Source organism: Hyalella azteca, unplaced genomic scaffold (genome assembly GCF_000764305.2).
Source record: "Hyalella azteca isolate HAZT.00-mixed unplaced genomic scaffold, Hazt_2.0.2 contig1108, whole genome shotgun sequence".
In the NCBI taxonomy this organism is placed as follows: domain Eukaryota; kingdom Metazoa; phylum Arthropoda; class Malacostraca; order Amphipoda; family Hyalellidae; genus Hyalella; species Hyalella azteca.
In genome coordinates, this window is record NW_025931440.1 from 22,629 (window position 1) to 50,151 (window position 27,523).

Genomic DNA, 27,523 nt, shown 5'->3' on the forward strand with positions numbered 1-27,523 from the left:
GCACAATGAATCATTTCAAGTGCCAACTTCGTGAAGCAAGCAACATTGCAGGCTTTTAGATGATCAACCTTGACAGCGAACAGTCCGATATATGATGCCATCCTCCACCCAACTCTCCGCTATGCTGCCCACGGTTCATATTCACGGCAGTTGGCAACGAGTCTGGGCAGAGGCCAGTAAGAACATGTGAGAACTCGTAATCACGGTGGTTTCCTTGCCAATGATCATTTGTTTGTACGGCAATCAAAGGGGATTATCAAATAGATTATAATTGAAGTGACCAGTGACTTGTGGTACACGAAATAAAAAACGATATGCATTAAAAGAGAAGATTAAAATATCGTCTGGTGGATGGTGATATTGCTCGTTTATACTGAATAAAATTGCCGGTGTTGTTTTTATTGCTGGAAGTATACATGATGAATTTGTTCAACTCTACTGCATTCAATAAAACTGAAAATTTTTTGGAAATCATGGAATAATCAGGGCACACAAATTAAATTATAAATGCACGCCAACCCGCGCAGCATTGATCGTTTGATAGGAGGAAGGAAATTTTAGACAGAAGTGATATATAACAGCACGTATTTTTCGACCGTAAATATTTAATTTTGACTAATTTGCCATCATGAAGATCAATAAACGAACGTTCCTGATAAAGCTTCACTACTTCCTGTTTTTCGGAGGTAAGAAAACGAGTACTTGAATATCGCTGATGAGTAACTCATTCGTTCGTTCAAAATAGCGTAATTATATTATGTTTTTCCGCAGTTTTTGTTAATAAAACTGTCATTTTAATAACAATCACATCTCAATTGATACGTACCTGCCAGCGAACTTCTGAAGTTTTTGCGCTTGTTGAGCAAACATGTATCATCAAAAAATAGAATGCAAAAACCCGCAAAAATGTGCGTAGGTCCCACAGCCGTGCTTGTTGACTCGAATAGCCTCGGGTTCAAGCAGCACTACAATTTTGGGTGCAAATATTCCGTGAATTCATCAATAATAATTTTTTGAGAGGCCTTTCATCTTGCATTAAAAATTTATATTTACACAGCTTCTGAATTCAAACGGATTATTGCCCAATAAAATCTGCCTTCTTAATCACATTTTATGAGTGAAAACTTCCTGAACAAATAGAACAATGAGACTGTTGTGCATATTACTTGGGCAGTGCACTGTTGGGCAAAGCAGTATCCACTTAACAGCGGCAGAGTTAACTTATGGTCCACTTAATAGGCCGCGCAACTGCCCTTGCTTCATATCGTAACAGAAATGTTCATACTAGCAGAACTTTCTTGAACTAACGAATGTCTTTAAGAAAAACAGACTCGGCTAAATTTTATCGACTCCAGACCATGAACAAACATCTGTTGAAAAATATCTCTCCAGATCTTGTATACTTTTGTTGAAGTTTATTTTTTTTAAGGAGGACGTTTTGGCCAACTCTTTTCGAGTACTGCGGCGAACGGGGTTAACCCTAATCACCTTTGTTATGGCAAGAATCTTCTTTCTTGAAAAAAATATTTAATGGTAATATAAGTTTAATTTGTTAAAGCGTCTCTGCAGGAAAACGTACAATTTAAAATATATTCTCTATCTTTCAAATCGATTATACTTTTGCCGAGGTGATGTGCATTAAACGAGTTAAACGTGTGGCATAAGTAATTCATAGTCTCTGCTCTTATCTGGCAATATATAACGAGAAATGCTGAGCAGGCTCTCGCGATTGAAAGGCTAACGAATTCAATATCCTGCCGACCTCCCAGGATTGATGTTTATGCTGCTCTGTCACATCAGCAGTACCATGAGGAATGTAACTTCGCTAAAATATAGACATGAGGTAGAAGTTTCTAGGGAAATTTCCTAAGCATTAGAAGAGCTCCTATTAGAATCATCAGTCCAATGTGTTCGAAGCGGGAACTCTTCTTCTACGCCATCGTTGGTAACTTGCGGCATATCACAGGAATCACTTCTCGGCCCGATCCTCTTCCTGTTATATACTGTCGACGTATTGCACATAACTTATCCACATAGTTTGAATCCGCTGAAACGACATCCATGCAGACAGAGATCCGGCCCCGCAACGCTGCAGCATCAGTCTGTGCACACAAATTTAACGCTAATGTGCACAAGATGGTGCTGCAACGTTGTAGGACAGGATGTATGTCTGCATGGACGCCGTGTCAGACTTGATGCGCTCTAACCGGCTCCAATTCAATGCTTCAAAAACCGACTTTATATGGTTTGCGACTGCTTGGCGCCAGAATCAGCTTCCGGCCAACCCCATTCGCTTTGACGAGTTCGTCATGCCTGCGTCTCCGGTTCACAACCACGGCATTATGCTGGACTTTCAACTTTCTATGAACAATCACATAGCCTAAGTCACCACCGCTTGTTTGGCCCTCTGCGACGAATACGTGGCGTCAGCATGTTTCTTGAGGCCGGTCGTCAAAGCCCTTGCAATGGCGCTCTTTCTGATCAGATTGGACTATGGTAATGCCACACTCTACGGACTCCAAACCAAGGCACTTAATAAACAGAAATCCGTAAGCGACTCTTTTGCAATAAGCGAAAATTCGAACAGGTGACACCGATATTGCGCGACCTTCAGTGGTTGGGCATGCAGCAGCGCGCGCAATTCATGGTCCCTGTTCTGACGTTCCGAGGCCTCCACGGTCTGGCGTCTCCTTATCTCATGGAATATCTGCAGCGCGTGTCGGATCTGCCTTCTAGAAGACGACTGCGTTCGTCATCAATAGCAGACCTCGCCTTTCCATCTACACGTCTATCTAGCGTCGGCGACAGAGCGTTCCCGGTCGCCGTATCGTAGCCAGAACCTGGAACAGTCTACCGGCTTCTTCGTTGCAAGCGTTTCATCGACGTCTAAAGACGGAACTATTTCGTAGAGCATATGCATTTAATGATTAGTTATTTTAATCCGTTCTCATCCTTTCTCGTGTTCATTTATTTTTCACTTGCTATAAAACTTGTGTGCAACGTGCCCTCAAAGTGTGTTAGAATCAGACGCCACGATAACTGCCTCGTAGATTAATAATAATTATCAAAATTTTATTTATCAATGACGCTCCAGCTGCGAACTATTCGTAGGTTGGAACAGAAATAAAGCCAGCTGACCGCCAATTTGGCTAAAAGCTCATATAATGCTGTTAGACGTGTCATTAGGTTGAACAAAGATAAAGTTCGAGGAATTTGAACGGTCAAGTACAATATCGAAAAGATTAATTCAACACTACGGCAGATAGCGTTATGGATGGACAAAAGTTAAGAGAGCAAGTTTATAGCAAGAATCAGTCGTGGTCATGCCAATTAAAGTCGCTGGATAGCGTTCACGAAAGGGAAAAGGAAATGCCATCGGCTAATGTTCAAGTATAAATATTATAAAATAATATTTGCCCGGCCAAAAAGGAAGCAGTAAATAACAATTTAATTCAGTGATTCACAAAGTGGGAGATATCGCCCCCTAGGGGCGGTGGAAAGATTTTGGGGGGCGGTAAGGAGGGTAAACGTTTGGGGGTAAACTAATGAACTTAACTCGATGAAACTTGGTAATCGTATGCAATAGAACCTATTGGTAAAGTTTAGCTCGTGAATTTTTTATTCAATTTTGCCTTCATATGTTTTTGACATAGTTATCTGGCAATACGGGCCGAAAATCACAGTGATCAAGGAAATTCTTCCAACTATTTAACAGATTCGAACGAAATTCTGAATTTACAGTCTTAACTACCGAACGGTAATGTTTAGCCCGTGAAAATTTATTCGAATGTGCCTTTGTTCGCGAGTTTTTTTTTTTTTCATTTCGCCTTCATTCGTGATTTAAACAGCAACACGTGCTTAAATTCGCAGCAATCAAGAAATTTCTTTCTTAACATAACATAACATAGTGATCTCGGCGCTGAAGTGTAGGCCATGTGGCCTGTCGCCGATCATTTTCCTTTTCGTGACTTGTTCACAGAAGATCTGAAATCGTGTCATTTGACCGGATCTTTTCATGACTGACGATAGTTTGAAGTAGCTACTAGACTTCCACAGAGTTCGATATGGTGCTAGGCATTTTAAATCTGAACATATATTTTTCCATAGCTTTATATCTAGTCTGTTCTTGAACGCGTTCATACTTGGAGCGCCAATGATGTCATCGGGGAGGCTGTTCCACATGTCGGTGATTCGAAGCGAGAAGAAATGTTGGCGCGTGGAGAAGTTGTAGCTCAGTTTTTATAGTTCATAGTCATGGCCCCTGGTGTTGGTTCTTGTTTCAAATTCTAGTAATCCTTCGGGATCCTATATCCGTATAACTCGCGCATGAAAGCGAAGTATAAAAAATTGTCACGAGCTAAACATCACCGTTGAGAGGTTAAATATTTTTATACAGAGTTTCGTTGCAATCTGTTCAGTAGTTTAGAAGAAATTTGTTGATCGTCGCGAATTTAAGCGACAAATTATCAGGCGATACAGGCCTAATATAAGTAAGTGTGAAATCATGAATGGCGGTGAAGTAAAAAAACTCGCAAACAAAGGTAAAATCAAAATTTTTTACAAGCTAAAAAAATCACCGTTTGGTAGTTAGAAATGTATATTCAAAATTTCGTTCTAATCTGTTCAGTAGTTTGGAAGAAATTCTTTGATCACTGCGAATTTCAGCCTTTATCGCAACATTACTCACGAATGAAGGTGAAATTTAAAAATTTTTACGAGCTAAATTAAACGACAATTTAATTTGGAGATTGGTCGTGTGACCGGCCACGAGTCCGGCCGTAAATTTGCCCGAGACGTCCTAGGTTTCTAGTGCTGTAACCGTTAAAACAGCTGAAAAACATATTGGTTCACTAAATGGGATTCTATATGTGAATTACACATTTGTGTTTAACCTTTATCTTGTAAAATTGCAGCGTACTAAATTTCAAGAAAGAGGCGTATGTTTTTATATGTGTCTGTGGAGGGCGCTAGAAATTCACTGGGAAGCCAAAGGGGGGCGCCAGCCTGAAAATGTTTGGGAACCACTGATTTAATTTATATTTAATTGCTCGTGCGTGCCACAGTGTTCAAATATAATCATCAAACAGGCACCCCGTAATATGATTTTTCTACTCAAATGTTGTGCCCAACGAAATAAAGACCACTAAAAGTTACTCAGGTAAACAAAACAATGAAATTGGCGATGAGAGATATTAGAACCAGCACACATAGTCTGACCATATGGCAATCGCTCGAAGCTACAGCTCTAATTAAAAAGAAAAACACGTCTTCCTTCTTAAGCGTAGTGCTCCAAGATGTCAGGCTGGGAAAAATTTCCCAACAAGTTATAGTGCTGTTGAAGTTCCCGTGAAAACAAAATAAAATAACTATACAAAACACTAGCGTGACCTCCCATTGCAGCGGAATGAAAGATTGAATTTAACCTAAGAAATAATATAAGGAAAACCAATCAATTCTACTGAATTTATTTAATCTGAATTGTGTTAGTTATATGAACACAAAAATATTTAAAAAAAGGAATTGGCCAGAGCTGCTGCCCCAAGAGGAAGTCCTTTGATTCGGGAGCAGGAGCTTCACCTGGCCAGTGCAAGCCAGCCAGGTAGCAGCAGTGAAACTCACATGCTAAGTTTCGTGCCGCCCATCCTGTCAAATCCTGTCCAAAATATTGTCAAATGCCTGAATTTACCGGACCTAGCAGCTATGCTCTTACAATTGTACGGTCATTTTAAAATAAGAGATTTATATAATTAATTGGCTATCTAAGGAATACAGAGATTCAGTTGGAAGACAAGAGGGTTTTATCATTTGGGTTGAGAGTATATAGTGAAAGGAAGATAATGGAAACCGGCCGGAGATACAAATTGCCACAATACTCTGAGCTTTAGTGAGAGGCAACCAACCTGCAGCATCCGGTCCCCTCTTCAGCTCTCGCAGAGACCCGTCTTCCGTAAGAAGACGAGCTGATCTGGAAGTTCTGAAGAACGAACGAACGAACGAACGAAGTTCTGCAGATCGTCCCAACACCTCAAGGTCGCCACCCAAGACGAGACGCATGCTAAAAGTCTCACTCCATAACGACGATGAAGCGGACAAGAGGGTTTAGACGTGATGTTGTTGGCAGTTGTACGGAATCTGACTCGTGGGCTGTTGCTGATTAGTACTAGAGGTTGGAGTTACCTTCAATCTTCACATGTGGATTTGAAGAAATGTGGAAGGTTGTGAATACAATTACAAACAATGTTGGGAACTGTAGCAGACTAAATAAAATGATAAACACCTCAAACCCAAATGACAGTTTTCCAACTGGAATTATCTTAGGAAAGAAAATATGATTGAATATTATAACTATAGTTTTTTTTAACAGGTTATTGAGTAGTTAATTGGACGCTATAACAAGATAGTGTTCGATAAAAAAAAAACAATCGTAAAAATGTCACTGATTGATTAACAAAGGGATACATTGCCTATTCTCTTTAGTGTTAGAATGAAATAAATACTCGCACATATTCTAGAAAGCATTAGAATATATTCGCTACATATTTGTAGCCTTGTTTCGTATGCAGTATTGCAGTACGCTACAAACCGAAGAGTCTCAATTCAATTACGCGTATGTCATATTTCCTCAGGCATGGCACCCATTCTACCCTTCGGGCTGGTGATAAGTCTCCAGTTGGGCTCCTCCGTATCCCTGATGGGGACGGTCGGTGCTCTGGTCCTGATGCTGACGATGGTGGTGAAGCCCTTCATCTCTACGTTCGCCGACGCCTTCCCTAGAACCCGCGGGCCCCTCTTCGTGGGCACCGTGCTACTCTTCGGCCTCTCCCTCAGCATCATGGCTTTCGTCCCTCAGTTCACGGATGCGCCGTATTATTCAGACGCATGGATCGTGTCACGAGACATGTTTAATTCTCACTCATTCAGCTCTGAAATAGATAAGAAAGAAACTGAACAATCTCCTGGATCCTCGTATCAAGAATTGAAAATCTTTTCGATTGATCTCTTCCCCAATTCTACTGTGAATGAGAGTCTTTCAAATCATGAATGTGGCGAGAACAGATTCACTGAAAACCTCAGCTCATCAAAACAAACTTCATTCTCATGGCCAGATCTCTTCATCGTCCTGCCCAACAACGGTAAGTTCCACTTGCTTACTCACTCGTTTTCATGCCAAGGGTTCAAAGGAATACATTATTTCGGGTTAAATGATTTCGTTAGAGGAGTGATTCTTCAACGCTGTCGATCTCAAGTAGAACCAACCTAATGAATACAAAATTTCAGTCTTGCTGAGAAGGTCTAATAATTGCTTCGAAATTGCTAAAATGCAGTTGACTAAAACGACAGAAAATATTTATTCATGAACATTTATCTGAAAAGAGAACAATACATCACACAAATAAAATTCAGATTTATAAATTTTCGGTAGTGAAATAGAGTGCTCTAACTCCACGTCAACCGGTTAAGTGAATACAAATACTGCAATTGTCGTTGCCTTTTGGACGGCAGGTTCCTGTGAGCTGGAGGCAGGTCGCGACTGCCAGTTTACTTGGACGTCGGCGCTGCTTCAACTGACTCTCGTCAACTCGTCTTCCAACTTCTCCACCTACGCCGTCGCCGCCCCTGGCGATGCCAGCGTCCAGTGTGTGCCATCGGGCTACGCTGGCAGGTACTTTAGAATGACTTTTTAATGAAATTGAATTTCTATTATGAGTATATACATAAAATATAAATATTTCAAAAGAGTGAACAAAAAATTATGGATGCGCGGCACCAACTTTCCCTGCAGGAGCGCAATTACATCAATCACACTGAAATAAACACAAAATGGTTTTACACAGATTTTTTTGCAGTGAAAAAGACGCTTTTGATATTATTTGCACTGGTTATTTGATTACAGCGTAAGAAAATACGAGTTAGTAAATTAATTAACCTTCAGACACACAGTATTTTAGGCAATTATTCTAAACTATTTATGAGATTTGCGATTCTGTTACTTTTGCCTGGAATTTGGTGCAGCCTGACGTGCGTGGGAGGGCAGTGGGCCACGACAGAGTGCGGCGGTAATCCTATTCATCGAGGAGCCTTCTGGTCCTTCGTTCTGCTTATGATTCTTTCCGACATCTCGTACTCGACGGCGAACTCCTTCACCGACGCCATCACGATGGACACGCTAGGTGCTCCTCACATCATAACGTGCTCTCGTGGAGTAAATTTTGATTATCTTAAAATCCCTTGTATGATGCAAGCTTAACTCTTACCATTGGAAAAAAAGAATAAAAATATATATATATTCCCCAAAGAAAACATTGGTTCTCATATAATTCATCATATTGCTTAGAGATTATTTTACTTTGATTCATCAGAGCTTCGCAAAACTTGCACGTGAAAAAAAACACGTGGCAACTTACGAGCTCATGTTCACACTCAGCGCCTATTTCGCTTAATTTGTCGCCAGTTGGACGATCTCAGGAATACCAAAACGATTCAAGCTTTGCAATGCCTCTCGGTATGAAAAGCACAATAACAGAAAAAAGACGCTTTTGATATTATTTGCACTGGTTATTTGGATACAGTGTAAGAAAGTACGAGTAGTTAAATTAATTAACCTTCAGATATACTGCATTTCAGGCAATTAGTCTGAAGTATTTATGAGATTTTCGATTCTGCTACTTTTACCTGGAATTTGGTGCAGCCTGACGTGCGTGGGAGGGCAATGGGCCACGACAGAGTGCGGCGGCAATCCTATTCATCGAGGAACCTTCTGGTCATTCGTTCTGCTTATGATTCTTTCCGACATCTCGTACTCGACGGCGAACTCCTTCACCGACGCCATCACGATGGACACGCTAGGTGCTCCTCACATCATAACGTGCTCTCGTGGAGTAAATTTTGATTATCTTAAAATCCCTTGTATGATGCAAGCTTAACTCTTACCATTGGAAAAAAAGAATAAAAATATATATATATTCCCCAAAGAAAACATTGGTTCTCATATAATTCATCATATTGCTTAGAGATTATTTTACTTTGATTCATCAGAGCTTCGCAAAACTTGCACGTGAAAAAAACACGTGGCAACTTACGAGCTCATGTTCACACTCAGCGCCTATTTCGCTTAATTTGTCGCCAGTTGGACGATCTCAGGAATACCAAAACGATTCAAGCTTTGCAATGCCTCTCGGTATGAAAAGCACAATAACAGCTATTGGTAAATTTTATCATCTAGTTTTAATGAAAAATAGAATCCAATTTTGACATCACTCCATTATCCCAAATCCAATTAATTTTAATGTAAGGCAGAGTTGACATCTGCTGGGACGGTCGCAATTCCGGTGTGAGTCTGCTTCTTTGCAGGTGAAGACGGTGACTATGGAAGTCAACGGCTGTGGGGAGTGTTGGGCTGGGGACTTCTAGGTCCACTTTCCAGCTTCCTCGTAGACTGGCACTCTGGGGAAGCACAAACCAAAGACTATACACCAGCATTCATCCTGGCCGCAATTTTCTTGGGATTTGACGTCATCGCTGCCAGTAGACTCAGAGTAAGGCGAAAAACAATGTTTCAGTTTACGGTTCGCTGAAAAAATGAGAGTCAAAGGAAATTTAGACACAAGGTTATCATAGAAGCTCCGGTTAACACACAAAATTTACCACTTGTAAAGTAATTGATTGACTCATAACATGGTCACGAGTCAACGTTTCAACAGCAATAACCAATCTAATTTCCAAATGTCCGATAAGGCCATGTTTTAGCCCAGCGAGTAATGAGTGAGCGCATGGATGTACAGGTGCCAGTGCAGGAAGCAGAGGACACAGTGTTCAGGGCTGTCAAGCCCTTGCTGAAAAAAGTGCATTTTCTCGTCTACCTCTTGTCCTCACTCGTCAGCGGTGTGCTCAACGCCGTACCTTTAATCTACTTATTCGTGTAAGTTCACACGTTAACGACGTTTGAAAATAATGCAAGTAAAACCATTGAATAGTTTCTGACTGACGTTTAATCACCCGTCTTAATTGCTTGCGGTTCACAAAGGTTGAAATGAATCGTTGCAGTAAGAGAATATAGCGTCTTGCAAAACCGGTCCAAAGCTTTTGTGAAAATACTACTAATCAAAATTTGTTGGATTTGAACCATACCATCTGTGATGACAATTGCACTACATATATCTGCTACGAATTTTGGTGACTGATGGGTTTAAAATCAGTCTGCAGGAGGAGGTCGCTGCAGGTACACCTGCTATGCAGACTGTGAAGTTATTGCAGGGACTGACGGTGTTGGTACGATGCGCTGCTGAACTTCCCTGCATGCATTTCGCTGGTCAGTGTCTCCATGATTCTTTGAAAATTTTTGAATGCTTGATACGAAGAAAACTTATTTGGAAAGTAATTTAAATATCCCAACGCCCTTCCTGCCTCTGCTACACAACATAAATATTGTTCGAACTGAGATCATATGAGTGAGAGGATCCTTCCTCCCTCTTCATTTCATGTAAATGTATTCTTTCCTCTCTAGTGGAGCGTACCCTACTCGTTTGAAAACACTTCCTCACTTTGAAAATGGATTTGATATGAAAAATAAAACTGATTTCTCGACAAAGACGAATAACGTTCTTTATTGTTTTTAAAGTCGAGGGCAGAGAGTTAACTTAGATGCGCATCATTCGTTCCAATAGAAATCATATTTCTGATCCAAGAATTTGAGCTGCTATTATTGTTCTTATTTTTGTATTACTTGCATCATATTTCAATTCCTGTTTTTGACAGACGTGTTGGTAAAGAAATTTGGATCCGAGAGGATAGAATCCTTGGTATTCGTTCTCCACGTGCTTCGGTTGGGCATAATATCTGTAACGAGTAAGTGGGCCCCCCTATGGACCACGATCCCGGTGGAAGTCCTGAGCGGCCCGGTGTACGGCTTTGGTTACACGTTGGTTGTCATCAACGCGAAACGCCACTCCCCCGTAGGGCTGTCCACCACCGTCCAGAGTCTCGGTAACCTCTGCTTCGATACATTAGGTAATTCTCAAGTTCAACTGAAAGTGATATTTCCGTTTATTTTGTAACATTTATCCTTTCTCTAAATCCTTATTTCATTTCATTAATGTGATCTAATAAAATTTCAAAAATAATTTATTTCGCTCAAATCCATGAGCTAATAATGAGTCGCTTTCGTGGCTTATTTATTTTTAGCTTATCGTAAACTTGAAACTCATGTACAATCTACGAACTGTTCGGCTTCATAGTATCCTCACTAGGTCAACATTTTCGGTTATTTAATTAATATAATGATGACTGTTGACCTCAGCCAAGTTCACAACCGGCTGTTCCGTAACCGACAGAAACTATCTCAAAAGGCGGGCTTCATTTTGTGAAATGAATTCACTTGACCGAGGCCTGCACGGGTCCGCTGCCACTCATAAAAACTGGGAGAATCGATAGGGGGCGCTGAAATAAGGTGGATGGAGAAAATGAAATGACAGCGAGAGAGAAGCGAAAATTTTTTCAAGTCGTAAGTTTCCTATGTCTTTACAATCGCGGTTATAAAGAAATTCATCTTTATTGAGTGAATGTGATCAATTCATTGTTGCCGGCGCCGTGGAAGCAGGTGGAGTCAGAAGGACTCACTATGTGTCTCCGGCAACCTAGTGAAGATGATTTAGTTGAAGGAAAATAATATAGCAGTAAACCCAAGGTATACTGATATACATATACGTGTGATCGGATTTTCAGCCTTAATGTGATATGGTAAATCGTGATTGGGTTGGATGACGAATTGAAAATTGTAAATTGACAACTGCAAATTAAGGAATAAGTTAAGGGATAAATTATTAAAGTGAAAACTAACGGGCTTGAGAAGGGCATGCAGTAACTGTGGGAAAAAATAGTAAGCCTAATTAATGCATATGCTATGAAAGGTGAATTCATGAAATTTTAATGAAGTTTAATAAAACTATAATTGATAAATAGCACGCAGCATTCGTAAGTTAAGTGAAGTAACATAATAATATGCATAAGAGAACAAGGCAATATTTCGTGCAATGGAATACTATTTAGCCATGCGACCTTTCTTTATAACACATACTCAATAAAATAGGTATTAAACTAACCAAAGTGAGAACAAATCAGTCTAGCACTAACTGAATAAAAAGTATTTTACAATAATCAGCAACTATCACAATGCGGTTGAATAGTAAATATTAAAATAGACAGACTAATATTCAGTGCAACAGTAATTCCTGTTGAAGTTAACAGGCAGTAACTAAGTTTGAATCAAATCAGATGTTTGGTAAATTGACAAAGCGTTCATATTTAAAAGCAAGCAAACTCCATTCTAAATACTGTAACAACATATTCACAAAACTCAAATTTTGCTACTAAAAAACCCTACCTAAGCACTCACCCAAGTATTAGAATTAGATCGTCTTAGCACAAGCCATCTATGTAGAGTAGACATACTGTTGAATGAAAGTGCTTGAATCAGGTCATAAAACCTGGACCATCAAAATATGAAAACTAGTTGGTGTGTGAATAATTTAACATGGTGAAGGGAAATGCAGATTTGATTTGGTGCTAAAAACTCACTGTAACTCCCTATAGCAGCATTGAAAGTTTCATGATTCCAAATCACATGCCACCAAATGCCACAACTTAGGCTAGCCTGTTGGTAGGTTTAAATTCATGCTACTGTGTTACAACACATTTTTTTATTTTTTAGCCGTGGCCTGGTAATTTCATAATCTCGTATCATAAATCCGTGTGATGGCAAATGACGTTTGTACAAATTTCGGACATTCATAAACACTCCTTGGTTGTCGCCTACTACAAGAACATCTGCATGAAATGAACGCTATTATGATATCAAGTGTCCAAGCTATGAACAAACCGTCAATTTAATGATAAATTAGGTGGTAACCAAACAGACACACGAAATTTTCATCGTGGATGCATTGTTTCAGGATACGCTTTGGCATCAGCAATCTCAGGCGTGATGATAGACGCATACGGCAACATCTCCACCTTCGTGGGGTGGGCGGTGGTGGGTAATTCGTGTCCAAGACATCGATGTTTCCCTAGGTTCAGCAACGAAGACGCAGCGCAAACGTTGGTTGTGAAGGAACAGCTCTGTAGACTCTGGGCGTTGAACAATGCATCAACCGAACACAACATTCTATGTAAATTACTAAGGATTCGAACAATTTTAATTAATAGTTTCTGTTCACGGTGCCTGTCCTTCTGATCAATGAATTGTATATGAACATGGAACTAGCCCCTTTGGCTTTCTTACTGGACTCTTGGTATAGATAATGTACTGATATTTAGTCCACAAACCACTTAATCTTGACAGTGGATAAAACACTTCTTTTTATCGTCTAGCAACTTTCAAGCAAAAGTGTTATGGCATGAGTCTCGTTTTAATTATTAAATATATTAGAAAATTGTTCTTCTTCTTCTTTCGATGTTTTTTGGAGCTCTGGAAGCTCATCCATGTTGCCCCATGGCAGAGGGGTAGTAGGGTGAGGCAGATTGGCTGATGAGAATCCCAGTGTTTGCCAAGGTCCAGCCCCCCCCCAGCAAAATACACAAGTACACAGATTTTAAATGAGTTTAATTATATGCGAAGAGTGAATGAATGAGGCCAAAGCTTCAACAATTCTCAGCTGCACTGGCAGTGGGAAGGTGCGTCCCCCCAGGAGATTTTTCAAGTTAGGAGTTACGTTAAGTTGTGTTAGTACATCAAATATTAGAAAATTGTTGGAAGCAGTGCCGCGTACCAATTAGCATTATGAATACTTACCGGCTTATTTTGGAAATCGAATTTATTCGTAATTTGTAAAATCAACCGAAAGAATACGAGTAATCGTAATATTTCCTAATTCCCGCATTGCCGTTTTTTTATATAACAAGCAAATGTCTTTTTTCTCTTACCCGGTAGAACAGCGAACATTTCCATAAAAACTAAAATTTCGTTTTCCTTTCCAGATAAATTCCGGGTCGTAGCCTTCAGTTAATACTAATAATAGTTAATTCAGTTAATACATTTGTGATTCATTCAATTTTTGGTGCTTCACCGTCTGAAGTTGCTTCAACCCGAACATACTTAGCTGCTACTTATGCTTCATGTCCACTCGTATTACCATCTTTTTAAACTATTTCGTAGCTATTGTACGGAATAATCTTTAAATACCTTCAACCCTGGTTTGTTATTGCAGTTCTGATGGATTAGCCTCGTAGAGAGTCGCCCTGGGATTGAAATTCGTGAGCGTTGTCACCTGCGGGATTTAACGCCGTCTACGATGGACCACTTTGTCACAATTTTTTGGTGCATCAGGTAGGTCACCCTATCTTCGTGGGCACGGAGCAAGTGGTGATGACGTAAATCCTGATAATTTTTACTTATACCCAAATAAGTGATAAGCTCGTAAATTTCAATATTTCATCAATCTTTTACTAAACTATCAATGAATTAATACGCGTTCTTTGGAAGATCACTTTTGAACATTTATACTTGATCTGGAAAAACATGTGGCAACGTCTTCCACCCACTCGGGACACTTTCTGCTACGATGCCTGATTATTCAGCCTCGCCTTTACCGCGTCGATCTTTCTTCAATTTTACGAACTTTTTCTGTGTATTACATGACCATAGCTTTTAATTCTTCTGCACTTGCGGTTTGGGCAGACTAGTGAGCGAGTTGCAACTCCTTTGCCTGCGGAATCGTTTTTTTCGGGAACAGAACGGAGTAGAAAAGGCATATGTCTTACGCAATTTTCATTAAAAATAAAATTACTCTACTTTGTATTTATTAGTTATTTGTTCGGCTGTATATAATAATGCAATTATTTCGTATTTCTTTTGATGAATTGCTGTAAATAGGTGTTCATTAATGGTTGCAATGCGTTTGTGTTGAAACTCGGTCTTCTTGCAAATATTTGGCATCACTTATTTAGCACTGATCATTTGCCTACACGGGCACTGGAAAGTAAGTTTTGAAATGGAAAATAGGTTTTTGATAAAAAAATTTACTAGCTAAATAACCGTCAGAATATTGCATTGCATATCATTACAGCAGAACAAAGAATCCAAAATTTCCTTTATGTTTGTTGCATTGAAAAGAATAACACACTGTGGAGATGAAGAGATTAAATAACAAAAACCTGGACGGTTAAAAAAATTCAGATCCAAGTTCTCGTTCGCTTAAAGTTTAAATGGTGGGATAAAATAAGAACTAAACAATACAATTTTTATTCAAATAACTGCCACAGAGGTTTTAGGGCTTGAAGCTATTAGGTTTAGGTTCCGGTCTCTGAAAATTGCACCCTCGATCGTTCATCAGTATACGGGTCCAAGGCTGTGGAAACCCCCGCAGTTATAGTTTAGATAATAGTATAGTTTTAGTAATGAGTTATAGGCATAGGATTACGTTAGTTATAGTAATGAATATAGTCATAGTTAACGTTATTGTTTTACTAAACGTTATGGTTATAGTAAACGCTATACTGTAGTCATGAATACGTAATAAACGTTTAAGCATTAGTTAACGTTATGCTTATAGTTACCGTTATAATTAAAGCAAACACTATAATTATAGTTAACGTTATAGTTACAGTTTTAACGTTATGGTTATTTTTAACGGTATACTAGTTATAGTTATCGTTATAGTTAACATTATAATTAATGTTATAGTTAACGTTAATGGTAACGTTTTAGTTAACGTTATAGTTAATTTATAGTTAACGTTATAGTCATAATTTTCTGATCATTTCCGTTGTTCGATAGCTGGGATGAAGTGCAACGAACTTAATTTCTGCCTCCGCGAAAAAGTGGGTATGTTGTTTTTTAGCCCCGCGGTCAGAGATTTTTCAAGTTCACACATTCGGAATGAAACGACGGGTCAATTGGGTTGTTCGAACGGTGTAACGTGGAGCAAAATTTGCGAATATCTCTTCCGTTTGTTATTACCAATAGCCATTTGACTTTTTTGGACAACATGAAATGAAGTGAGTGAATCATTCCACATGCAAATCATTGATGTAACTTCCCACGTACAAAGATGAAACGTAGCGAATTGATTTAAAATTCAAAACGCGACCGAAAAATTCCGTTTTGCTCTGGGAACTTTTCGATAGTTGGGAAGTGATCTATGTATCTTAGGCCACAGCCACGTTGGCCCGTGACTTTGAGGCGACGGGCAGCTGCCGGTACGCTTTTCCCAGCTGCCGGCACGCTTTTCCCAGCTGCCGGTACGCTTTTCCCAGCTGCCGGTAATACGCCTTTCCCAGCTGCCGGTACGCCTTTCCCAGCTGCCGGTACGCCTTTCCCAGCTGCCGGTAAGTGGACGTGTAAACCTCCCCGAAGTGGGAGTGCTGGAGTGGGCACTGGGCAGCGTTCGCCTGCTCCTGAAGATAACCGAGGATACTTGGGTCCTGATGATGACGGTAAAGAGTCAATACAGGCAATAATAAGGTTTTGAGAATGAGAAAGCCTTACGATTTTTTCCATTGACTTCAGTAAATTAGAGTGGTATGAAATTTGCATTAGATTGCTGAAAATAATAAATAAATTTGTTTATACAATTTTAAACTACTCATGCAAGTTAATTTAACCAAGATAACATTTCAAAATCAGGTACTCACTCAGTTCTGAGATTCTTGAGCAAAGTGATGTCTAATTGATAAAACGCGGAGCGAAGTAAACTGCTATTTAAAAAACTATTCATTAACTCCTGTTTTTCGTTAAAATATTCTCAATTTTACCAATAGGTAAGTTAGGCGCTGCAACAAAGTTATTAAAGTCCATTGTATGACACCTTCTCTTGCAAGCGCAATACTCTACGTAAGGACGGTGCTTTTGCAATTTGATGTAGATTGTAGAATATTAATAAAAAAATGGTGCATTATTTTACCATCGTACCGGTACCAGATGCAGACACAGTCCCTGTACCAGGCATCTGTATGGTTGCAGGAGTGCACGGTAGCTTTACACACGCCTCTCTATGACATAAACATGGGTTTCTTTCCTGTTCATTTATTGATTTTTACTTTTGTTTTATTTATTCGTTTATTTAATGTAAACTGATCAATTCACTCAAAATTACTGTGCATAAATATTTATCAAGAATGTTTAAGCCCATATGAAAATTACTGTATGACAAATTTTGTTCTTTATTAATGTAATTATGACTACGTATATAGGTAGTTTAAATTTAGAAAGGTTCTCAACTCTACGGAGAATTTTACAGTATTAAAAGGGGATTATTGATAAAGAGTGAACGTGTCAGGTTGGTTCAGTTATCTCGAACTCTTCTCTAACAACTTGAATTGGTCGCATAAACAAGACCCCTTTATTGGTTATCGTTTAATATATGCAAAGTCACTTCTTTAGTTCAGCCAAACTATTACGTTTCTTAGACGCACTCGATCATAGATACTTGGCTGTGGTCAGGCATAATTGTATCTTGGAACCCTGCGTTGCTATAGTTGTTAGAATCCTTTATCTTGTCCTTTGGGTTGATTATTGGTTTACTTTTTAGCCATCGTAGGGCCAGAGGTACTTAATTGAATTATAACCTTTACCTTGACTCAGTTAATATTAACTATTATTTATTTATTAATTATTTATTTATTATTTTTTTTTTTTATTTTTTAATTTTTTTTTTTTTTTTATTATTTTTTTTTTTTATTTTTTAACTCTCTGACCATTGAGAGGCTATTAAAGCCACTTATATTTTAGGCAGCAAACGGCAATATTTTTGAGGGTTGGGAATACTTGAGCATTTGCTGTTCAAGGTGGTAAACTCTGGCATTTGTACGAAACACAGAATATTATTGAATCAATAACTATCATAGTTAGTTATCATGTGCTAACCAGTGTTACTCATATTTCACAGTATAACACAGTCAGTCACAAAAGGGCTAAACGTTCAGTAGCTGGATTCAAGGCAGTATTGCTTTCAGTATTTTCCATAAAATTTGAAGACTCTCGGAGAATGAGAGAAACCCAAATTCAGGCTATTTCAGCTGTTTCCCAACGAACACTAGACAGACGTACGGTTTTAAATTACATGAAAAATGAACCACATGAGAAAATAACACTTGTGCATCGCTCGGCGAAGGAAGGGAGAGTTTACTTTTCAAACCTTTTACCTTTACCTTTCACCTTTAAACTTCTCTCTCTGGAGGTGCTGCTGAGTTTTTAATAGTCACTCTTCTGTGCGTGATTCAAATTTTCACTGCTACTGACCAACAGTTTTTTTTAACCTGTTTTCTGTAGTTGTTCATTGAGCTCTGTGATGATTTTAGCAGCTTTTTCATGTGTGGTCTTAATTACTGATTTCATTTAGAGTCTGACGATCTTTCTCCGACTAGTTCGACTTTCGGCATGTTTGTGCTTTTCTTTCCTTCTTATTGACAGATATTACTTATGACACATGATCGAACTCGTGTGATGGCAAGCATTCCCACAGTTTCTGTTACACTAGCGCCATCTATACAGAAATAAGCAAAAACAACCGATTTCTGGGTACAAATTCCAAATTTAGGCTCTGTTTACGTCAATCAAATTTTTAGATATTATAGCATAATTAACACATTTTCAGTACACTAGGGCATAAACTCGAGCAGGAAAAATGGAGAGAATTTGGATGAGGCCTATGGCTTAATTTTAGTTATTATGCGCTAAATGGAATTGATATTTCTTTATTAATTTATGTGCAGATCAAGAAGGATTTTTTGCAGTTAGGGCGGCAAGTCTCAATCCACACTCAGTAGTGATCCTGACTGTATTGCAAATGGATCGACTGGCTTTATGGAAGCCCTTTTTTCGTGTCGAACACAGCATCAAGAAGAATCCTCGAATCAAGAAGAAGAATGAGGTGCTTTTTCTTCCTCATCTTGAAAGTCGTTTTGATTGATAATTCCGTGAAAGTATCAGACATTTAATAGTGGTGTCTTCATATACTTACTTACTGTGCTCCTAGTATTAGTGCTGATAATTAATAAAGTGCTCCAATCTTGGTACTCTGAACTGTAACCATTGGGCCAGTAAGTAATGCTTCCCGGATAACACACGTGTAACAGATTACCAAACCTTCGGACAGAAATGGCTATTATCCAGGGGTGTCGATGTCACCCATAAGAATAATTTTTTCCGCCTCCAGCCAAATTTCTGCTTGCCCATTTTGGAGTAGTGAGCGATGTGCGTAATGAAGCAAAACGTTCAAAGATGCTGAACTATCAAGAAAAATGGAACCCTGTGAAGATAGGAGACTCCTGCAGGATGCTATAGCGTCACAGACAACCTAGAGGCCAAGTACACCAGATGTTATAAAAAGGCTAGGTTGGAGCTGTCAATGGTACAATGAACATGTAATTGTATATCTATCGAAAAATGTGCTGTTTGTTTGTTATTTATCTTTTACAAGCTTCTGTAAATGTTGAATTGAGCGCCGATTTTATCCTCTGTTGGTACTACAAAGAGACACACATTTATAACCAAGAAAACCAAGGGTTATGCAGAACAACAGTCTGTTTAACATGAATCTGGTGCACCCACATAAGATGAACCATCTATCTCTGGTTTTGGCGCAAATCCAAAATTTTCATTAAAAACTATGTAATAAGCAATTGCTGTTTATTATATTTCTACATTTTTAAGAGTTTTTAACCACAAAAAACATTGCTAATAAACAAATTACGTTTTTTCACTAAATGGTTTTCTGCCCTTGTATGCAAAAACTAATGTAAAGCGTATTTATGTTGCCGTCTTCATTTTTCAGAAGAAATACAGGGTTTTTATCCAAACACACGTGATCGTGAAAGTGACAGATTCGATTAAGTAATGCAGTGTGCACATCTCCCGCAAGTTTATACTTCACGGCACTGCAGACTGCTATGACTTTGAGGCAGGTCGTGACTGCCCCATTTCCGTGTTGTCTGCGCAGTTTAATTCACGGGACGCTCGTCAACTCGCCATCCGGCGTCTCCGCCCCTTGTGTATGACAACGTCTAGTGTGAGCCCCGGGCTACGTAGGGGAGTGACTGATTATGTAGGATGCTTCTCAAGCTCGATAATTCAGGATAACTACTTAAATCCTAAATGCTTTGCAAAATTCTCCTTACATTTCCAGATTTTTATCACAATCGGAAAAAATAGAGCAGCGCATCTATTAAAAATACTAATAAACTTGACTAGATTTATCTACGTTTTAAATAAACCAAAATTTACCAAGATCACATCATTAGAATTCAATGTTCAGTAGGATTGATAGTACCTTTCAGGAAGGCACATCACCTTTAATTTTTCTTGAAATCATGTCCAACACGAGGTAACTTTTCAAATGCGACCATTTTGAGCAAGCCTTAATATAGTACCAAAATATCGACCTTGAATACCCTATACGATCTGATACAGGATGACATTCGCCGCTCAATTCCCCGCTGAGCGCTCCATGTTCATGGCCATGGCAGTTGGCAGCGCGTCTTGGCAAAGCAAGCAACTCGCACTATAGTTGATTTCGGCAGTAATTGCTCGAACGTTGGATAATCTTCAAAAAAATTTATCAGTAAAAGTTATTTTTAACAGATACGAATATTGATGTCTCTTAAAAAACGAGAAAGTCAAGGAATTCTTTGCCGTTGCAATTGTGTGAGTGCGTGAAATGCGTGAAATTTTTGTAAATTTTTGCCGTCGAAATGGATTTCCTCGAGTGACCAATGAGAAATTATAGCAACTTTCGTGCTCTGCGTCATGCAGTTATGTGCTTTATTTGCATTAGTATTCTCGGGGCTAACAAAAATATTAATAGAAAACCCGCGCATTTTAAAGAAAACTCGCATATTGTCATTATTTCTTGAAGTTCAGGTACTTATTGTGAGCATGGAGGATGTGGAGGGGGAGAAATTTAAATTTAATTTTTAAAATGTGTAGGTTTTCATTTTTTTTCATTTATGTTAGCGCTCCACAAGTCTATAGATTAATTCTAATTTCCTAACTCTTCCGTGACCACATTTTTGTTAAGAAGAAATTAATTTCGGAGTTTTTCAAGTCTTTATTTTTTAACTTGGTTGTACGGAATTACATCTTCATGAAGATTAACAAGGAGTTATGGCTGATGAAGCTTCATTTCTTCTTGTACTGGGGAGGTAAGTAAATGAGGACTCAGATGTATGTAGTTTAACACTTGCATAATTTCCACAACTTCGCAAGAAGCTGTCTCAGTTGCATGGGTTGCTGTAGAATGTGCCATTAGAAAATGAATATTTTCTTTACACATCTCTACTTAATTACGCATGCGAGAAAACTTGGACAGCCTGATGCTGTCCAAGTTTTAATGATGAGTCAGGTCTCGTCCATAAATTCAACCAAATAAATAATTACATCGTGTCGGAACAATAATTCTGACACCCATGGTATGTCAAATTGCCAATAATTAATTACGCCGGACGAGGGCAAACTTTGCGGAGAGCAATAAAGACGTGAGATAAACATGGAGAGGCCAGGTCTCAACAATAAATAGGAGGCCCTTTTCAGCGTTCCTATTGCTCTCGTTTCCAGTCTTGGACAGTAAAACATAAATTCATATTTATCATTCTCAAATTATTTGTTGCCTTCTTCACGAGATTCTCCAATTAAATCCTGTTGAAAAGTCCGCGAAAACGGTTATGGGAGACATGCATTGAATTTCATGTGGAACATCAAATTTCGATTATATTTATAAGTTTTAATTTACAATTTTTTGGAGTCTAATGCAAAAGATAATACATTTTTCAGGCCGTGTGTCAAGCACAATCAAATATTGTTTCATGTTAAAGGCAAAAAAAAATATTTCGTCAGGTATGGCACCCGTTGTACCTTTCGGGCTGGTGATAAGTCTTCAGTTGGGCGCCTCTGTCTCCCTGATGGGGACGGTGGGTGCTGTAATCCTAATGCTATCAGTAGTGGTGAAGCCCCTCTTCTCCACCTTGGCTGACGCCTTCCCTTTAACCCGCCGACCTCTCTTCGTCGGGATGGTGCTGCTCTGCTGCCTCTCCCTCAGCGGCGTCGCGTTCGTTCCCCAGTTCACGAAGGCTCCTTGCTACGCCGACGCGTGGATCGTGCAACGAGACATCTTCAACTCGTCGTCGTTCAGCTTTACATCTGGGAATGAGGATACTGAAGTATCACTGCCTCAAGGGTTGGAGTTTGCACAAAGTGGCCTTTTGCCAATCTATATTGTTAACCAGACTTTTTCAAAGCCTGGATGTGGCGAGAATAGTGTCACAGAACACATGAGATCATCGAACGAAACTTCGATACCATGGGCAGATCTACTTATCGTCTTACCCAAGAACGGTTGGTTTTACATGGTTCATTTTTATCTTGCACATCAGCAGCTCATAAAGATAAATTTTTAAATTTTTCTAATGCAGCTACAATTTCAAATAGCTCCATGAAAATGCCATGTTTTATTAAATTGAATAAACAGTTCCTATTCATTGGGAATAATTTTAAGCTAAACATTCTCGAGTAAGTTAAGCTTAAGCTACGCCATTTCGAGTGACTTTTGCGAATATCTTAGGATCAGTAAGACATGGTATGAAGTACGCTTACAATAGAGAACTCCATGCAGTAGCGTAGGCATTATTAAGCGTACATGCACCATGACAAAATTTGATTTTACTTATAAGTTAGGACAAAACTAGTTATATAATTAAAAGACAATTTCGCAATTCTGAAACATAATTTTGAAACATTTAAAATGACAAATATTAGAAAGAATGCAGGGTGCTAAGGTCGTTGGGTTCCGGACGGCAGGTTCCTGTGAGCTGGAGGCAGGTCGCGACTGCCAGTTTACTTGGACGTCGGCGCTGCTTCAACTGACGCTCGTCAACTCGTCTTCCAACTTCTCCACCTACGCCGTCGCCGCCCCTGGCGACGCCAGCGTCCAATGTGTGCCATCGCGCTACGCAGGCAGGCACGTTTTGTTAAAGATTGTGAGAAACTGTATTCGTGTTTACGAAGAAATGTGACAGGATCGACACTTCTCCGAACTCACCCGCGAACTTGCCAGCTAACTCAAACGCAAAATGCAACTCTTTCGCAACTGAACCGATTAGCCTTGAACCTTTAATTCTGAACTAATTAGCTGCAATGCGCCATGGGAGGACCTATAGGATATTTTCACGTAATTTCGTTTTTTAATAAATAAAATTTTGGAGATAACATCAATTCAATGAGATACAGCGTGATCCACGCAAACTTCCTGATTTGAAAGCTCAATAAAATAAGAACTAGTAAAGATATAATTTTAATATAAATTTTAGTGATAAAGACAAACTGAATTTTTACATCATTTAGTTTAAAGATGGCATCGGACAAATGATGGCCCACATTGTCAATGCATTCAGTTAGTCGATTTTTGAAGTTCCATTCAACTCGCTGAAGCATATTTACGGGTATTTGGGCGATAGCTTGGCGTATGATCTTCAAATGAGGTAGGGTCCTTGGACTGTCATTGTAAAAAATTTATTTATGATAACCTCATAAAAAAATAACACGGAGCCAAATCGGGTGATCGGGCCTGCCTAAGAAAGTCACCTCTCAAAAATATGAGGCGCTCTGCAAAATGTTGTCTCAGACACAGACAAGTCTGCAAAACGGCCAAGAGAAAAGTATGTCTGACAGCAAACGCGCGCTGTTCACTTGTTCAATGCATAGTGGCAACTGATTAGGAGGGAAACAAGACTGCATGACCTTGCCTTTCATATGAAATACCCTCCGTCCTTTTCCTACAACATCTGACTGCTTGGTGCTTAATACCAAACAAAAAGTTTCCGTGAATCACCCTGTTTTGTAATTCTCTCTGGTTCACTAAGAAACATTCGTGATAAATAGTGAAAGTTTTATAATATTTGAATTCATCGATACAAATTAAATTAAAATATTTGTTTGAGGTAATTGATTGACTTGCATCATGTACCATCATTAGTCCACAGATTAAACATTCTGAAATAGATTGACTTAGTGTGCAAAAGAAATGTGCCTATTTCTTTTGGAATTCAGAATAGACGGAATTTTCGGATGAAGAAGTTCTTTAGATGTTTCCATATGCAAAATAATCCAAGAGATTTACGCACAAACAATTTGAGCCTCAAATGCAGCCTGAAGTGCGTTGGAGGGCAGTGGGCCACGACAGAGTGCGGCGGTAATCCTCTTCGTTCAAGAGCTTTCTGGTTCCTGGTGGTGCTCAAAATCGTGTCCGAAATATCGTACTCGACGTCCAACTCCTTCACCGACGCTATTTCGATGGACAAGCTAGGTGAGCTGGTAAATAATGTACAGTAAAATTGGCTGCATGAACCTTCACACATTATTTTCGAAGACGTATCATCAATATGCTTTAATTCTTGCAATGACATTTATTTTTTCTGCAGGTAAAGACGGTGACTATGGAAGTCTTCGTCTGTGGGGGATGTTGGGTTGGGGACTTCTCGGTCCTTTTGCCAGCTTCCTTGTGGACTGGCTCTCTGGAGAAGCGCAAACTAAAGACTACACACCAGCATTCATCCTGGTCGCTGTTTTCTTGGGGATCGACATAATAGTTGCCAGCCGTCTTAAAGTAAGACGAATAACGACTTTTCAGTTTACTGTTCAATGGTCCACAGTTGTTCGAAGGATAAGATAGCTTAATGTATATGGTGTAACGAAGCCTCTATTAGTATTAACCATCAATCTTCAACTCAAAACTTAACACAATGATTTATTTCGTCAAAGATCGATGATTCTGTTAACAAAAATTTCGAGTTTATCACCAAGAAATTTAAGGGCACCATCTATAGTCGGGAGCGCAGCCGTGGGTAACAAAATTGACTCGTAAACAGGCCCTGGGCCCAACGCCAACCATCAGCATGCAATATCTACACATAGCCTCAGACCAATGAGCTGTGGGTAACCCCGGCTAACAGTAAATCCGCTTTGCACAACACAGCCACTGCTTCACAGCGCCGGAGCCCAACTGGCCGGAGCGCAAAAGGCCCTACCGCAACAGGCGGCGCAGGTTAGGTTAGGTTACGTTAGGAGTAGCTGTTGCGGTAGGGCCTACGTTAAATTCATAGAAAACGGCAAAAGTGGGGGTAGTGAGTGTATAAATCTACTCCTAGGATTTTCAAGCTACAACATCGAGAGACATATCATTCGATGCGTAAAGAAATCAAAAAAGAAATGAAAAAAATGACCGGAGGATCTCTAGAGATTTTTTTACGAATCAAATGTCTCTCAATGCTGTTAGCTTGAAAATCATATGAGGAGAAAAAAATTCCAAGACGCTGTAGGTTTTTAAGATGAAAATTTCAACTTTTCAAGAGAGCCAAAAAACTGAAATTTATGATCATTGAAGGTATAGGTTTTACATGCGCTTCCACGGCTTTTACATGCGCTTCCAACGAACAAATAGACACAAAAGGCTCGTTAGATGCGCAGTTTCTTGGCCTTTGAAATGAGCGTCTACAAACTTTTCCATTTTTGGCCATGACTTGACGCTTCCCTTAATAAACGTCCTTAAAATTATGTTTTTTCCCAGGAAGTAATGAATTCACCGATTGCCAGGTGCCAGTCCTGAAGGTGGAGGACACAGTGTGGAAGGCCGTCAAGCCCCTCCTGAAACAGTTTCATTTCCTCGTCTACCTCTTATCTTCACTCATGAGTGGCGTACTCAACGCAGTGCCACAACTCTACTTAATCGCGTGAGTTGCTGTTAGTTAAATTACTTCCCGAAAAGCAATCTCCTGGCTTAGAAATAATTCTTACCGTTTTGTAGAACATTATAAATTATTTGGCAAATGTTATGAATATTACACCCACTGATACAAAGCGTGCAGGAGCATTGCGGCATTCAATGCACGAGGTTGTATTTAAGACGCATAATTCCATCTGTTGGACGGAATTTGAACACGATCTTGAAATATTATTAGGATATGATTCTTAGCCAGCTGATAATTAATATCTCAGTTTACAGGAAGAAGTTGCGGCAGGAACTCCTGCCATGAAGTGGATAAAGCTTATGCAAGGATTGACGGTGTTTGTAAGAAGCGCGGCTGAGCTCCCCTGCCTACACTACTCCGGTTAGTTTCTCTTTGTAGACCAACAAAGAGAGACGTAAATATTGTCGACATACGGATACAGGCACTTCACTGTTCTCACAAATTGTTTTCGAAAGATTCATTTACTTTACTATTAATACATTGTTAATGTGATTACTTCTGTAATCGGATCGATTACTTCTGTAATCGGATCTACATAAATCATGTGATCATTTCAAAATTAATGAAATGATGGAAAGCAGTAAGTAAGAAAAGTTGTTGGATATTCTTTATGCCTTGATTGACAGATATGCTGGTTAAGAAATTTGGATCCGAGAAGATAGAATCCATGGTATTCGTTCTCCACGTGCTTCGGTTGGGCCTAATATCTGTAACTAGTAAGTGGGCCCCCCTATGGACCACGATCCTGGTGGAAGTCCTGAGCGGCCCGGTGTACGGCTTTGGTTACACGTTGGTCGTCATCAACGCAAAACGCCACTCCCCCGTAGGGCTGTCCACCACCGTCCAGAGTCTCGGTAACCTCTGCTTCGATATACTAGGTAATTCATTAGGGGAGCTACATTAGTGTGTGATGATCCTTGATGCATACCCAAGACGTTGCAAATGTACCTCATTCAGTTCATTGTGATTGTGCTTCTGGAAGTCAAGTTTGAAATTTAGTTTGGCTAACATGTAACTGTGTTTCCTTACCTCCTACCTGGGCATTTGTTGTATACAAAATAGAATGCACTATAAAATTTTGTAGTGCATGGGAGGGCAGTCACGAGTCAATGCACTACAAAATTTTGTAGTGCATTGTGTTAAGACACAATGCACTGCAAAATTTCAGGATCGTAATACAATACAATAATTTAATTTGGATCGAGATATCTCCAGCATCGATGAATTTTCATTAAAAAAATTTTCATTTCATTTTTCATTTCCGTTCTGAAGTTTTCCAATGCTTTCTCTCTTGTTAAGAAATGTTTCTATAAAAGCTACTTATACCGTTGAAAACAATTAGTAGACGTAACATTATTTTGATTTGAAAGTTTGTAAGTATGACAGCAGATGTTTCCCGTGGTTCTCAATGCGAAAATAGTTGAATAATTAGTATTAAATCACAAAAGTTATCTAATATACTTCGGAGAATCTTTAAAATAGATGGCTATATATTTAATAAATTTCCTGACATCGGTTTCAAATTATTGGTTCTTCAAACAAATTCGAGTAGTCGAATGATGGGTCGTTATTTTAAATAAGTTGAATGTTAACGTAGGAATAAATTAAGCATGCATTGTTACTGCATTTAAAAATGTTTTGTTTCAGGATACGCGTTGGCATCAGCAATCTCAGGCGTGATGATAGACGCATACGGCAACATCTCCACCTTCGTGGGGTGGGCGGTGGTGGGTGCGGTGGCCTGGCTGCTACATCTTGTCTACACGTGCATGGCTCCGCCACCCGCGATAAAATT

At 39.3% G+C, this 27,523-nt stretch overlaps 2 protein-coding genes across 2 annotated transcripts; both read left to right on the forward strand.

The window, feature by feature from the left end:
- Positions 1-49: 49 nt before the first annotated feature.
- On the forward strand, positions 50-27,523 carry LOC108670429 (the record flags this gene model as incomplete). Its single annotated transcript, XM_018157903.2, has 10 exons — positions 50-686; positions 6,627-7,133; positions 7,504-7,663; positions 8,690-8,847; positions 9,352-9,536; positions 9,783-9,919; positions 10,197-10,309; positions 10,756-11,007; positions 12,948-13,027; positions 27,456-27,523. Coding segments are annotated over exons 1-10 (1,718 nt in total), but the record flags the coding sequence as incomplete, so codon positions are not given.
- On the forward strand, positions 21,070-26,075 carry LOC108670432. Its single transcript, XM_018157905.2, has 6 exons — positions 21,070-22,321; positions 22,784-22,943; positions 24,130-24,287; positions 24,403-24,587; positions 25,574-25,710; positions 25,983-26,075. Exons 1-6 carry the CDS (start codon positions 21,736-21,738, stop codon positions 26,011-26,013), a joined length of 1,257 nt encoding a protein of 418 aa, XP_018013394.1. The 5' UTR covers positions 21,070-21,735; the 3' UTR covers positions 26,014-26,075.

Coding starts and splice junctions, on each gene's coding strand:
- LOC108670432 (XM_018157905.2), top strand. CDS start 21,736: ATGCAAAAGATAATACATTTTTCAGGCCGTGTGTCAAGCACAATCAAA. Junction 22,322..22,783: donor TATCGTCTTACCCAAGAACG/GTTGGTTTTACA, acceptor TCCGGACGGCAG/GTTCCTGTGAGCTGGAGGCA. Junction 22,944..24,129: donor CCATCGCGCTACGCAGGCAG/GCACGTTTTGTT, acceptor CCTCAAATGCAG/CCTGAAGTGCGTTGGAGGGC.